We start from the raw sequence: 13100 nt of genomic DNA on the forward strand, positions 1-13100 counted from the left end.
TCGATTACCAATCAACAAGTAGTTATTAAGTGTTTTCTGCCTCCCAGGCATTGTGCTATTGGGGATACAAAGAAAAACCAAAAATAGACCTTGACTTTAAGCAACTTACTTTCTAATATAGGAGGTATTGGTAAGGATATGGTGGATAATAGGTAACCTCAGAGGCTAAGGCACAGGGAAAGGCCTTCCACAGATGGTGGTGTTTCGGTTGAGTACCAGGGTGTCTGTACTCAGTTTCTTGCATAAATGAACTTGCTTATGATATTTAATAAAAACCAGACATTACCACATAGGCAGCCTGAAAAAGCACCACTGCTCTTTCCACTAACTGGTTTGGTTGTGGTAGTGGTAGTTGTTTTTTGTTCTTTGGTTGTTTTTTGGTGGGTTGTGGTTTTGTTTTTTGGTTTTTTTTTTACTTAGAAAACAAAAATTGGTACTCTAGATAGTCTCCAAGGTCTTAAACTCTACAAAAGTTCTAGTGAAATAAAAAGTTTTGATAACCATTGTAATAGCAGGCTAAACATACAAGACAGTCTTTTGGAGGAAATTATGCCTTAGAGTATCTAGTGCAAACATATTTTTGTACTATATTTTCCATGGTCCTATCTGGGTCAGATTTAACCAATGAAAGGCTCAGGTTATTTAGATACTATTTTTACTCAAATAGATTTCATTCTGTATTTCGCTATCAGTCCTACCAGGATAGTGAGGTACTGGCCACCAAACTTGAATACAAAAGCGTATTTTCTATATTAGATGTTTTCTACTACCAAAGTATTACTGAACTGAAGTTGGCTAGAATAGAGGTTGGAACAAGGAGGCCAGTTAGGGGAGACAAAAAATCAAAAAGCCTTAAAGATAGACAGTACTTTAGAGATCATCCAAGCTCATTTCCCGTACTTTGCTACTGAGAATACAAAGGCCCAGAGAAGGTAAGAAATTTCTTCGAGGGTAAGGAACTTCTTCAAGGCCAGAGAGTTAGTCATAACAGAATGTGAACTAGAAATAAGGTGTTCTAATTTCTAATCCATTGACTACCTCCTCCATTTTTCTTGAGAACTTTTTCTGAGAGATTCTAGCTTTAGTGTCAAATGCAGGAATTCTAATGATGGACTTTTGAGAGATTGGTTCATGATAGCTGCATTCATAAGGATCATATTAAAGGTTTTCTATCCCTAAGCAGCTGCCTATCCATAATTCCAATTTAGTGTATCCAGATATTATTTAATCCTCATTTTACAAATGAGGAATCTAAGACATAGTATAGGGATAAGGACTGAACCTGTGATTTCATTAGTATAGGGAACTTCCAGGTATGGAAACTTATCTCTGTGAATGCAGGTTAGCATTTTCTCTGCTACTTACAGTCTTGGAGAGTGGAAAATTAAATGCCTTGTCCAGTATTTATCATGGAACATGAATGCAGTTCCTCTATCTACTATGCCATGTTACTTCACAAGCCAAGACATAAATAGGTTAACTACTGGTTAATGGCTAAACAGAATTAGAACACAATGTCTTGAATCCCATCCCAGTGCTCATTCTACTAGTCAACCAGGGAATGGGAGATAAATAATTTCAAAGGTAAGTGTACCCCTACCCAGTGGTCCCAAAAGCAAGAGATCACTGTCTAGTATAATTAATTACTAAGCAGAAAAAGCCTTTCCAACCCAAGATACCAATAGTGTGGTGCTTTTTTGATCTAATTAGATATTGATGAATGCCTGGAACAGAACATTCATTGTGGACCCAATCGAATGTGTTTCAACATGAGAGGAAGCTACCAGTGCATAGACACACCATGTCCACCCAACTATCAACGAGAGCCTGTTTCAGGGTAAGTCTAACTTTTTCATCCTAGATTTTCTTTCTGAAATCATCCTTGAATCCTTTCTCTTCCAGTAAACACCATCTGATAGTTTTGTCCAGCTTGCCTAGTAGTCCCCATTTCAAGGGGAAGCAAGACTACATTCCTCTGTGCTACTGAAAAATAATGAAATCACACAAAAGCTGGTTAAGCAAGAGCTATCACTTACTTCAGGCTGCCATTGTTTCCTGTGGCAGAATTCTATCACAGTAACTAACCTTAATGGATAATGAAGCTTACTTATCCATTGAAATATTCCAGCTGCATTCATTCTGCTGTAGGGTTTAAGTGCTTTGGGTTTAAAGAACTTAAAGAAGGATCCTTCTATTCCTTTTCTGCTCATAAATCCCTTGGCCTCTCAACTTTTCTGTTGTCTATATCACTATCGTCCTTTGGGTTTGGATGAACTACTATTATTTTTCTGTGCTCATGGCAAAGAAAGGCTTATTTGGGTCCAGTGAATGTGCTAACAGCAGCTGAATACTACAGACAGTGGATATCAACCCACAGATCATGGGTTTCACTAGGTAGAGAGGGGATATAGATGTACTATGGTCAGAAGCTGGTTGGAGCTGAGCCTTATATTTCCTCTTAACAGTGCCCAGAATCCCCAAAGTATCATGGCCAAATTTGTACTTCCTGCTATTGATCAAGAATCATTTTTGAGATGGGGAGAAGTTTTAGCTTAATTAAACTGAAAAGTACTAAATGGGAAAAAATGGGCAAATGATTCATTGAAATGAAAATGATCCTGGAAGACAATGGAGGTCAGAAACTTTTGGCTCTCCAAATTTCCTCCACAACAACAACAACAAAAAAGAGCAGTGGAAATAAACAAAAGTGAGGTAAAGCAGTTGTCCTCCTTACCTAAGACAACTTGAAAAGACCCCAGGAAAGACCCAACCTCCAGGAGTAGAAGTTTGTTTGGCCTAAGTGAAGTGCAAACACCTCCAGGTTGACTGTGCAGAATCAATAAAAAAATCCCTGGGGGCATTTGGGGTTGAGAAACAGCCTCAGCCTTAGAAACTTTCATCTCATGGACAGTGTTGGGGTCTGATTGCTGAGTAGGAGAAGACTGAAGGATCTTCCGGTGTTGAGGGACACCAGACACAGCTGTGCTGACTAGACTCATCTCAGACTGTGGCTGCAGGGAGAAGGAGCAAGCACACATGTGGTGAGTGCAATAGCAAGGGTCAGTGACCGTGCCAGCTGTGGGCACTTGCAGGAAAATGGAGTCCCTAGGTTCAGTTCCAGGACAGAGAGGACAGCTATAGTTTGCAGCCAGCTGAGAGACTGTTGAGGTTTGGGATGCTCAGGACTCCAAAATACCAACACACTAGATCCTACCCAAGTGAATTCGACCCAAGCCTTCTTTCAGCCAAAGAAAAACAAAGTTTATTAAAGATTTGCCATATTGGGTAGACTCTTAAGGAATCTGAGCCTTTGTGAGGCTTGTATTGACAAGCAGGCCAGATTGAATCTGAGCACCTTCATGGAGCCAAGATGGATCTTATATACAGAAAGACTGTAGGAGGGATCTAGGGGTGGCCAAGTAGTCTGGGGTAATGGGAGGAGGGGTTTAGGGAGGATCTTGATGGGGCCAGGGTGACTGGAGTGACTGGGGTGAGATCAGACTCCAGGAATGGGATTAAGGGTGGGAAATAGCTGAAGGCTACCTGGAGATGACAGACTACGGAGGGTTAGGCTAGATTATTTAGGCATAAAAGCCACATCAAGTGCGAAGATTCAATGTGGGTTCAAGGGGGTTCCCAGATTTTATACCCCATCAGGAATACAGGGAGCAAGCAACCTCATTTGCAGGAAGGCGTGACTGTGGGCCCTAGCTGTAATGGCTTAGGAGTGGAGAGGAGAGCCTGAGGTTGAGCCCTGAGACAGACCTTAGAAAATAACAGTAAGAAGAAGCTGTGGGTTGGGCCATCATTACACTGATAGCTACTAAAAACAAACAAATAAATAAAAATGAACAAGCAAAGGAGAAAGAACCCAACCATAGATAGTTACTATAGAGACAGAGAAGATCTGGGTTCATTTCAAAGGAAGATAATGGAGGTAAAAAAAAAGCCACTCCTTTTTTAATTAGAAATGTCAAATGTTCCCAAGAACAAAAAGAGTTCCTGGAAGAAATTAAAAAGGACTTTGAAAATCAAATAGGAAAGATCAAAGAAAAATTAGGAAAAAAAAAAAGAAAAGCAGTTCAAGAAAATCAAGAAATTTTTGAAAAGAAAGGCAACCAACTTAAAATAGAGAATCAAAAACTTAAGGAAGAAAATAATTCCTTGAAATCTAGAATTGGGCAATGGGAAGCTAATGATGTTCTCAGACACCAAGAAATCATAAAACAAAATCAACAGAATGAAAAAATAGATGAGAATCTGAAACATCTCATCAGAAAAACAGCAGATCTGGAGAACAGATGGAAGAGAAATAATATAGGAATAGTTGGACTATATAAAAAGTATGATTTTAAAAAAAAGAATCTTGATACAATATTACAAGAAATTATCAAGGGAAATGGTCCTGAAGTTCTAGAACAAGAAAGTAAAGCAGAAATAGAAAAAATCCACCAATCACCTGAAAGAGATTCCAGGGGGAAAACTTACAGGAATCATAGCCAAGTTTCAAAGCTCCCAGGTTAAAGAGAAAATACTGGAAGCAACAAGAAAAAAAATTTTAATATCATGGAGCTACAGTAAGGATTACACAAGACTTAGCAGCTACAGTAGAGGGCCCAGGATGCATATCTGACCTTTGGACCCAGATGGCTCTGGAAGAGAAAGTGAAGCTGGTGACTTTGCACAGCCCTAGCTCACTCAAATCAAAGTCAGTTGCAAAACATGTCCTCCTCTCTGATGTCATGGTTCACTTTGGAAATGAAGGATAAACCACATACACAGCAACTACTATGTTGAAGGACTATAGGTCTTAGAATACTATATTCTGTAGAGCAAAAGAGCTGGGGTTAAGAACAAGAGTAACTTATCCAGCAAAGTTAAGTATAATCCTGAATGGAAAAAAATGGACATTTAAATGAACTAAAAGACTTTCAGATTTTTGTAACAAAAACAGCAGAACTTAAGGGAAAATATGATATATAACATACAGGAGAAATAGAAGATAAACAAATATTAAAGACTCAACTTTTATAACTGTCATCATTATTTGGGTAGTTTGAAATAAAGGCTTGGGCTGAGCTGAGTATGATGGGGTGATTCTAAAAAAACAAAACTGTAGGGAGAGATAAAAAGGAATAATTATCTCATACAAATGAAGCATAAAAGGAAAAGCTGATACAGAAGAAGCTAGTAGGGGGGAAGGTGGGTAGTGCTAGAACCTTAATCTCATTGGGAATGGGCTAAAGAGAGAACAATATGTATAGTAGAAGGGTACAAAAGTCTTCTAAATCCAGAAAGAAATAAGAGGGCAAGGGGATAGGGTACAGGGAGGTGATAAGGGAGGGATTCTTAGAGGGATAGGTAAGTTAAGGAATAGGAGGGCAAGGTAGCAGGTAGAAATAAAGTAGAGGAGGGATTGGGTAAATAGGGTAAGAAGGATAGTGAGGAAAAATAGGAAGGAGGAAAATATACAAGAAATTATAGCTCAGAATGTCAATGGGATGAATTTATCCATAGAACAGAAATGGCCAGCAGATTAAAAGTTTGAATTCAACAAAATGCTGCTTTCAGGAAAATGATAAAAATGAGAGATACACACTAAGATAAAATAAAGGGCAGTAATAGAATTTATTACATAAAAAATACAGAGGTAGAAATCATGATCTCATGATCATGTTGAAGCTAAAATAGATTTAATCAAAAGAGAAAAATAGGAGAACTATACTATGTCAGCAATATTATTCAATATTGTTTTAGACCATTTAAAATAGACAGTATAAAATACCTGAGAGTATACCTGCCAAAACAGATGCAGGAACTATATGACCATAAATATAAAGCACTTTTTATACAGATAAACTCAGGTCTAAATAACTGAAGTAATATTTATTGTTCATGAGAAGGTAAAGCCAATATAATAGAAAAAGACAATTTCATATAACTTAGCTACTTATTTAATGCCATCCCAATTAATTTACTAAAATTATCTTACTGAGTTAGAAAAAAATAGTAAAAGAACAAAAGGTCAGGAATGTCAAAGAAACCAGAGAAAAAAGGTGTAAAGGAAACAGATTCCGTAGTATCAGACCTTAAACTATATTATAAGGTAGAGCATTGTTGAAGTGTAAAATGGATAATTTGGATTACTTCATATTAAAATTTTGTTTAAATAAAATCTATGTAGCTAAGAACAGAAGGAATGCAGAAAATTGGGGGAAAAACTTTTATAGACAATCTCTAAGATATGATGTTTTGGGGTTGGAATACTGCTGTGGTATAAGAAATGATAATCTGGTTCATTTAGAAAAATGTGGAAGGACTTGGACTTTCAAAGATGCTATCCACCTTTAAAGAAACAGATGACAAGTGGAAATAAGCACAGTACAGTTTTATATATGTGTATAACTGTATATATGTTTATGTTTATAGATATCTATATATATATAATGTGTATGTATCTGTGTGTGTATATACACATACACAATTTTATGTCTATGTTTGTGTGTGTGTGTAATTGTAGTCTTTAGGATGAGGATGGGGGAAAGGAAGTGAAAAAAATAAAGTAAAAAATGCACAGCAGAGAACAAAAGAAAACCTACAAGGAAGCAAAGAAAAGCTGGACAGCTTTGAAAATAATGTGTAGTATTTATTATATAGGCTTTCTTGAAATGGAAATTTATTATTTTATATTGAATCCTTTCATATTCAGCCGCATACATGACAACGGTTTTCTTCTCTCATTTTGTATTTGTTTAAAATATATTTTAAAATTTACAAAAAAAATGAAAATGATCCTATATGGGTTTTTTTCATCTTCTTTAGCAATACACTGTTACAAGAGTCCCTAACATAGGATCTGTGAACTTTGAAAAAAACATTTTAATAACTATATTTCAATAAAATTGGTTTACTTTGTAATCTCATATATTTTATTTTATTCATTTTACAATATTATTCTCAGTAGTGTTTATAGGCTTTACCAGACTTCCCAAGGGGTCCAAGACACCAAAATGGTTAGTATCCTCTGCTCTAGTGTCAGTGCCTTTTTAATCAAGGAGTTTTGAGTATTAATGTCTTACACTTAACAGACATTGTGACCTGTTAAGGTTCTTATGATGTTCATGTATGGTGTAGCAAAAAGAAATGTGTATGTTTCTGTGTGTCCATGGATATACTGTATCTTCATTAAATACACAAGATATCTCCATCCAAAGATAAGGAGACTTTCTTTAGAACAACATTGGGTCAATAAATCTACTTGAGATCTTGAAGGTTTTTTTGTAGTATGTATGTTCAGACAACTTCTACGAAGCTAGAAAGGCTTTATTAAATCCTGGTAGCAGACTGTTTCTACTTTCTTAGCACTTACCTAGTTAGGTACAGAGAGACTCATCAGCAGTAGGCTGAGCACTAGGTAATTAATTCTTTCATCATGGTAAATAAGAAAAGAAAGAAACTCCATGGAGGCCAAACGCCCGAGTTACTTCTTTTAGCTAGAGAGCATATTTGGCCTTTAAAATCAAAAGACAAAATATACTATTTCAGCCTTACCACTGGTTATCCTAGATTGGTGCTGGGAAAGCAAGCCTTTCCAGCATGTTAGAATCTGCCACTGTCTGTCTTTGGCTAGCCTCGCCTCTGAAACCAGGGATCATTTCTATGCCAAAATGAGGCATTAGAACAGGACTATGTAGAGCAGCTCACATAATATTTAGCTGTTAAACAGAATTAAGTTTTCCTTACATCACAAGCACTCCCCAACTTATGACTGGGATGTCAAATCAAACCAATGAATATTTATCAAGCATCTACTATGTACTAGACAATATGCTAAATTCTAGGGATTTTTTTTTAAGTAAAAAAAAAAAAAGTAGTCCCTGCTCTCAACTCACTCGGTCTAACTGGGGAGACCACACGCAAACAAATATGTACAAACAAGATACAAAAAGAATAAACTAGAAATTAGCAACAAAGGGAAGGCATTAACATTAAGGCAGACCAGAAAGGCTTCTTGTAGAAGGTAGGATTTTAGATGGTAATTGAAAGAAACCAGGATTCTGAGATGAAAAGCAAGAGAATTCTAGGAAGTGTAAATGTCCATAGAAGTGAGATGGAATGTCCTATGCAAGGAACAGCAAGGAAGGTAGGATTAAAAATTTTCATTTCTAATTTAGCTTTTTGTAACTTGGAAAGTATTTTCCCCACAGAAACAGTATGATAAATAGTGATTTTCACTGATCAACTCATAGAAACTTATTTTTTTCATATACCTGAAATATAGAATCATTCTAATAGTACTGCAGAACCTAAGTACCTTGTATGCTGATATTACTATTGGAAAATACATTGAATTTCAACAGCATATTCCTTGAAATACCTCTTCTTTTGCCTCCAACATACCCTCCCCCACCATGCCCAAACTTGTCAGTCAAATCAGAGACTATTGTTCCTACTTTCTCCACCACCTACCAGATGGTGGAAATAGAGATTCACCAACTTATGTGTCAATGTTACTAGTTCTTGGGATGGGTTTATTAGGATCTCAGTGGGTCAAAGGGAGAAAGATCAATGAAGATTTTAAAAAGGGGCTGGGAACAGGAGTATCCGACTGTTGGAGTTGGGGACTCCTTCCAGGGTAAATCATTTAGAACCTGTCTGTGTTGGTTCCCTGTAACCTACTTGAGTGCACAAATGAGTAAAGTAAGAGTTATTGACACTTCAAAGGAAAACTTAGACTCAAGCCATTTTAGATATTTTAATCACAGGAAATGGATATAAAAGTAAGTACAGCTTAATGGGGAGAAAAGGAAGTGACTAGGTATACTGCTACTATTCATAAAACCAGTGCTAATCCTGAGACACGTTCAGCCATCCTACACCCACCTAGTCAGGCCCTAGGGTGAGGTGATTAGCAAGGATAAGAGTATAGATAAGTGATAGCAGTCATTCCAGGCAGCCACAGAGTCTATAGGGAAAGGGAAGGAAGGGAGGAAAAGTGTAAGAGGAGGTTGCAAAAGGGAGAGAAGAGGAGTTCCTATTGCCAATAAACCATCTATCTTGGGCAATTATTCCTATATTGTCATCTCTAGAAAGAGCACATGCCGAAAGATGGCATAGACAGACACACATCAGGTACTACCAGCCCAATATTTGGAAGAAGCTGGTGGAATATACTTATGTGTCCACATGCATATATGGATATTCACTCCCTGTTTGTGCACTAAACATTGAATAACTACAAATTCCAATGGAGATGAGGGCTAGTCCACTTTAAACAAACTTTCATACTCACTCAGCATGTTTAGAGCCAAGAATTTAGAATTTTGGTTAGACCTCATTAATCTATAATCATACAGCAAGACGTTTTTTAAAGCCCCCAAACTGTCATGAATGAGGATTACCTGCACAAATACTTTGTTTTGATTCAAAGACAAATAATTGTCTTGTATGTGTTTTATCATCTCCAGGTTCTGTCTTAAAAATTGTCCACCCAATGATTTGGAATGTGCCCTAAGCCCATATGCCTTGGAATACAAACTTGTCTCCCTCCCATTTGGAATAGCTGCCAATCAAGATTTAATCCGGCTGGTTGCATACACGCAGGATGGAGTGATGCATCCCAGGACAACATTCCTCATGGTGGATGAGGACCAGACAGTCCCTTTTGCCCTCAGGGATGAAAACTTGAAAGGAGTTGTATATACAACTCGACCTCTTCGAGAAGCAGAGACCTACCGAATGAGGGTTAGAGCCTTGTCTTACAGTGCCAATGGGACCATTGAGTATCAGACAACATTCATCGTTTATATAGCTGTATCTGCCTATCCATATTAGCCCACGTAGCTTAACAATGTTCATAGTAGAAATAACTGCCCTTTCCAGATTTACCTTCCCCTCTCTTTCTAAACAGTTGTAAACTTTGCAACTTGAAAATGGTGCTATGCTCTTTCTTGTGCCTGCCTTGGCACTGCTGAGTTGTTCCCAGTATTCCGTTGATTTGTGTTGCGTGTGTGTGTGTGTGTGTGTGTGTGTGTGTTTAATGAGGTTTGGAAAAACCTATAGTATTTGCTTTATTTATTACACTGGAGCAGTAACTTTCTGAAGATTGTTCTGAACACCCAACAGTGCGCATCAGGGGATATTTGACCTAGTAGTTTAGTGTTCTGAACTGTTACTACAACCATGTTTCTCCTTTGTAAATGTTAAGTAAAGGCCATTTTCTTTTGTTATTTGGCCATATTTAGAATGATGAAACTGGTTACCAAATAATCTACTCAATACTTATAACTTAAGATCATGCTTTTCTTCCTATTTAAACTCTATAATAGGACTTATACATATACTTTCATTTCCTTAAAAAATCACTTCACAGAAGAACACAACCCCAAGAAGGATTAGTCTGTTCCAAATGATGTTCATCTGTTTTATTTAACCTTCTAAATATGGATCTTTTTGTGATTATGTGAACTCAGCTGAACCATTTGTGGACTGTAACCAAAACCATGAATTGCTCCTTAGAGGATATTTTATGGCATGGATCTGAAACTTTAATATTTTGACAAAATTTTTCCATTCATTTAATGCCACAACTTTTACATTCCAGTATTCCTTATACACCTGGGCAGTTGAAAAAAAAATTTTTAAGAAACTAATGGAACCATTTTTCTCCAAACTCAAGCAAGTTTGGTTTAGCATAACATTCAACGTCAAAACACTGTACAAGGCGGTGACAGACTCTGGAAGTAATTTGCCAAGATGTATTCTATTTTTAAGAAGTGTATATATGTTACCTTTGTGTGTATTTTCTATGTAATATCTCAGTGGACTGTTTTATTAGAATACTGCACCAAAAAGTGTTATGCTAAAACAATCGAAATAAAAATTCACATGCCTTTTATTAACACTTTCATGAGATCCTAAATTCTTTATTATTTTAATCAGACTGATATCTCAGTTTCCTTCTTTCTTTTCCTCTAATTGAAAGGAAGATGTGAGGTGGTTTGAGGTACCTTATAAGTGCCACAATGCAATTTTACACAGAATCGTAGCACACAGAAACCTTGAGCTATAAGGTGACCCAGGACCTTGTATTCAGGCATGTTATGGTATAAAACAATTGCTAACTTTTTCAAGCATTAGAATTTCTTTTTTATTAAAAAAAAAAAGATAACTTACTCCCATATAACAGTTGTACTATTAGTATCCATTGAGAAGGAGAGGAAAGGTTGTGGAATTATTAAGTGTTTACTATGTACCAGGAACTATGCTAAACATTTTACAAACATCTCATTTGATACTTTGCTCATGTGTAGGCCAAGCCAATATAATAAAAATGGCCATTATTTTTCTTGCTTTCTCAATTGGGAAGGAAGAATATGAACCTAAAAATCAATAACATTGAATAAAATAAATTTTTAAGAAGTTCATGGTAGAAAAAAAAATCCAATGGAGCCAGCAATATATTCTATAAACTCAGGTGTAAATACAGAAATGCACAACGCATAGGTAACTATATTTCCCTCCATCCTATCCTGCCCCCTGTTTATTCTATTCTCTCCTTCTACCCATCCCTCCTCAAAAGTGTTTGCTCCCTCCCCCATCCCCTTCCCCACTATTTTCCTGTAGGGTAAGATAGATTTCCATACCCAATTGAGTGTGTATGTTATTCTTTCCTTAAGCCAATTCCAATTAAAGTTCATTCATTCCCTCTCACCTCCCTCCTCTTCCCCTCCACTGTAAAAGCCTCTTTTATGTGAGATAATTTACTCCATTCTATCTCTCCCTTTTTCCTTCTCTCAGCACATTCCTCTCTCGTTAATTTTATTTTTTAGATATCATCCCTTCATATTCAACCTACCCTGTGCCTTCTGTCTATATACATACATATATACATATATATATGTATGTATATATATATATATATATATATATATATATATATATATATATATATTCCCTCCAACTACCCTAATAATGAGAATGGTCTCATGAGTTACAAATATCATCTTTCCATGTAGGAATGTAAACAGTTCAACTTTAATAAGTCCTTTATGATTTCTCTTTCCCGTTTACCTTTTCATGCTTGAGTCTTGTATTTGAAAGTCAATTTTTCTATTTAGCTCTGTTTTTTTCTCAAGAATGTATTAATTTCTTCTACATCACTGAATGTCAATTTTTTCCCTCCTTGATCACACTCAGTTTTGCTGGGTAGGTGATTCTTTGTTTTAATCCTAGCTCCTTTGACCTCCAGAATATCATATTCCAAACCCTCTGGTCCCTTAATGCAGAAGCTGCTAAATCTTGCGTTATCCTAATTGTGTTTCCACAATACTTGAATTGTTTATTTCTGGATGCTTGAAATATTTTCTCCTTGACCTGGAAACTCTAGAATTTGGCTATAATATTCCTGGCAGTTTTCCTTTTGGAATTTCTTTCAGGAGGTGATTGGTGGATTCTTTCAACTTCTATTTCACTCTCTGGTTCTAGAATATCAGGGCAATTTTCCTTGATAATTTCTTGAAGATGATGTGTAGACTCTTTTTTTGATCACAGTTTTCAGGTAGTCCAATAATTTTTAAATTATCTCTCCTGGATCTATTTTCCAGGTCAGTTGTTTTTTTCCAATGAGATATTTCATATTGTCTTCTATTTTTTCCATTCTTTTGGTTTTGTTTCATAGAGTCATCAGCTTACATTTGCTCCATTCTAATTTGTAAGGAATTATTTTCTTCAGTGAGCTTTTGGACCTCCTATTCTGTTTGGCCAATTCTGCTTTTTAAGGCATTCTTCTCATTGGTTTTTTGCACATATTTTGCCATTTGGTCTAATCTATTTTTAAGGTGTTTTTTTCTTCAGTATTTTTTTGGGGTCTCCTTTACCAAATTGTTGGCTCATTTTTTCATGGTTTTCTTGCATCACTCTCATTTCTCTTCCTAATTTTTCTTCTACTTCTCTTACTTGATTTTCAAAATCCTTTTTGAGCTCTTCCATGGCCTGAGACCAGTTCATATTTTCTTGGAGGCTTTGGATGTAGGAGCCTTGACTTTGGTTTTTTTCTTCTGGTTGTATGTTTTGATCTTCCTTGTTACCAAAGTAAGATT

At 36.4% G+C, this 13100-nt stretch overlaps 1 protein-coding gene across 1 annotated transcript in view; it reads left to right on the forward strand.

The window, feature by feature from the left end:
- HMCN1 (hemicentin 1) overlaps positions 1 to 10903 on the forward strand; it is a 523850-nt gene extending 512947 nt beyond the window's left edge. Inside the window, exons 106-107 of the mRNA XM_036757836.1 lie at positions 1711 to 1837; positions 9468 to 10903. Coding sequence (XP_036613731.1) covers positions 1711 to 1837; positions 9468 to 9834 — 494 coding nt within the window. The 3' untranslated portion in view covers positions 9835 to 10903. The remainder of the gene's footprint in view (positions 1 to 1710; positions 1838 to 9467) is intronic.
- The last annotated feature ends 2197 nt before the right edge of the window (positions 10904 to 13100 follow it).

The sequence above is a fragment of the Trichosurus vulpecula genome, chromosome 4 (genome assembly GCF_011100635.1).
Source record: "Trichosurus vulpecula isolate mTriVul1 chromosome 4, mTriVul1.pri, whole genome shotgun sequence".
In the NCBI taxonomy this organism is placed as follows: domain Eukaryota; kingdom Metazoa; phylum Chordata; class Mammalia; order Diprotodontia; family Phalangeridae; genus Trichosurus; species Trichosurus vulpecula.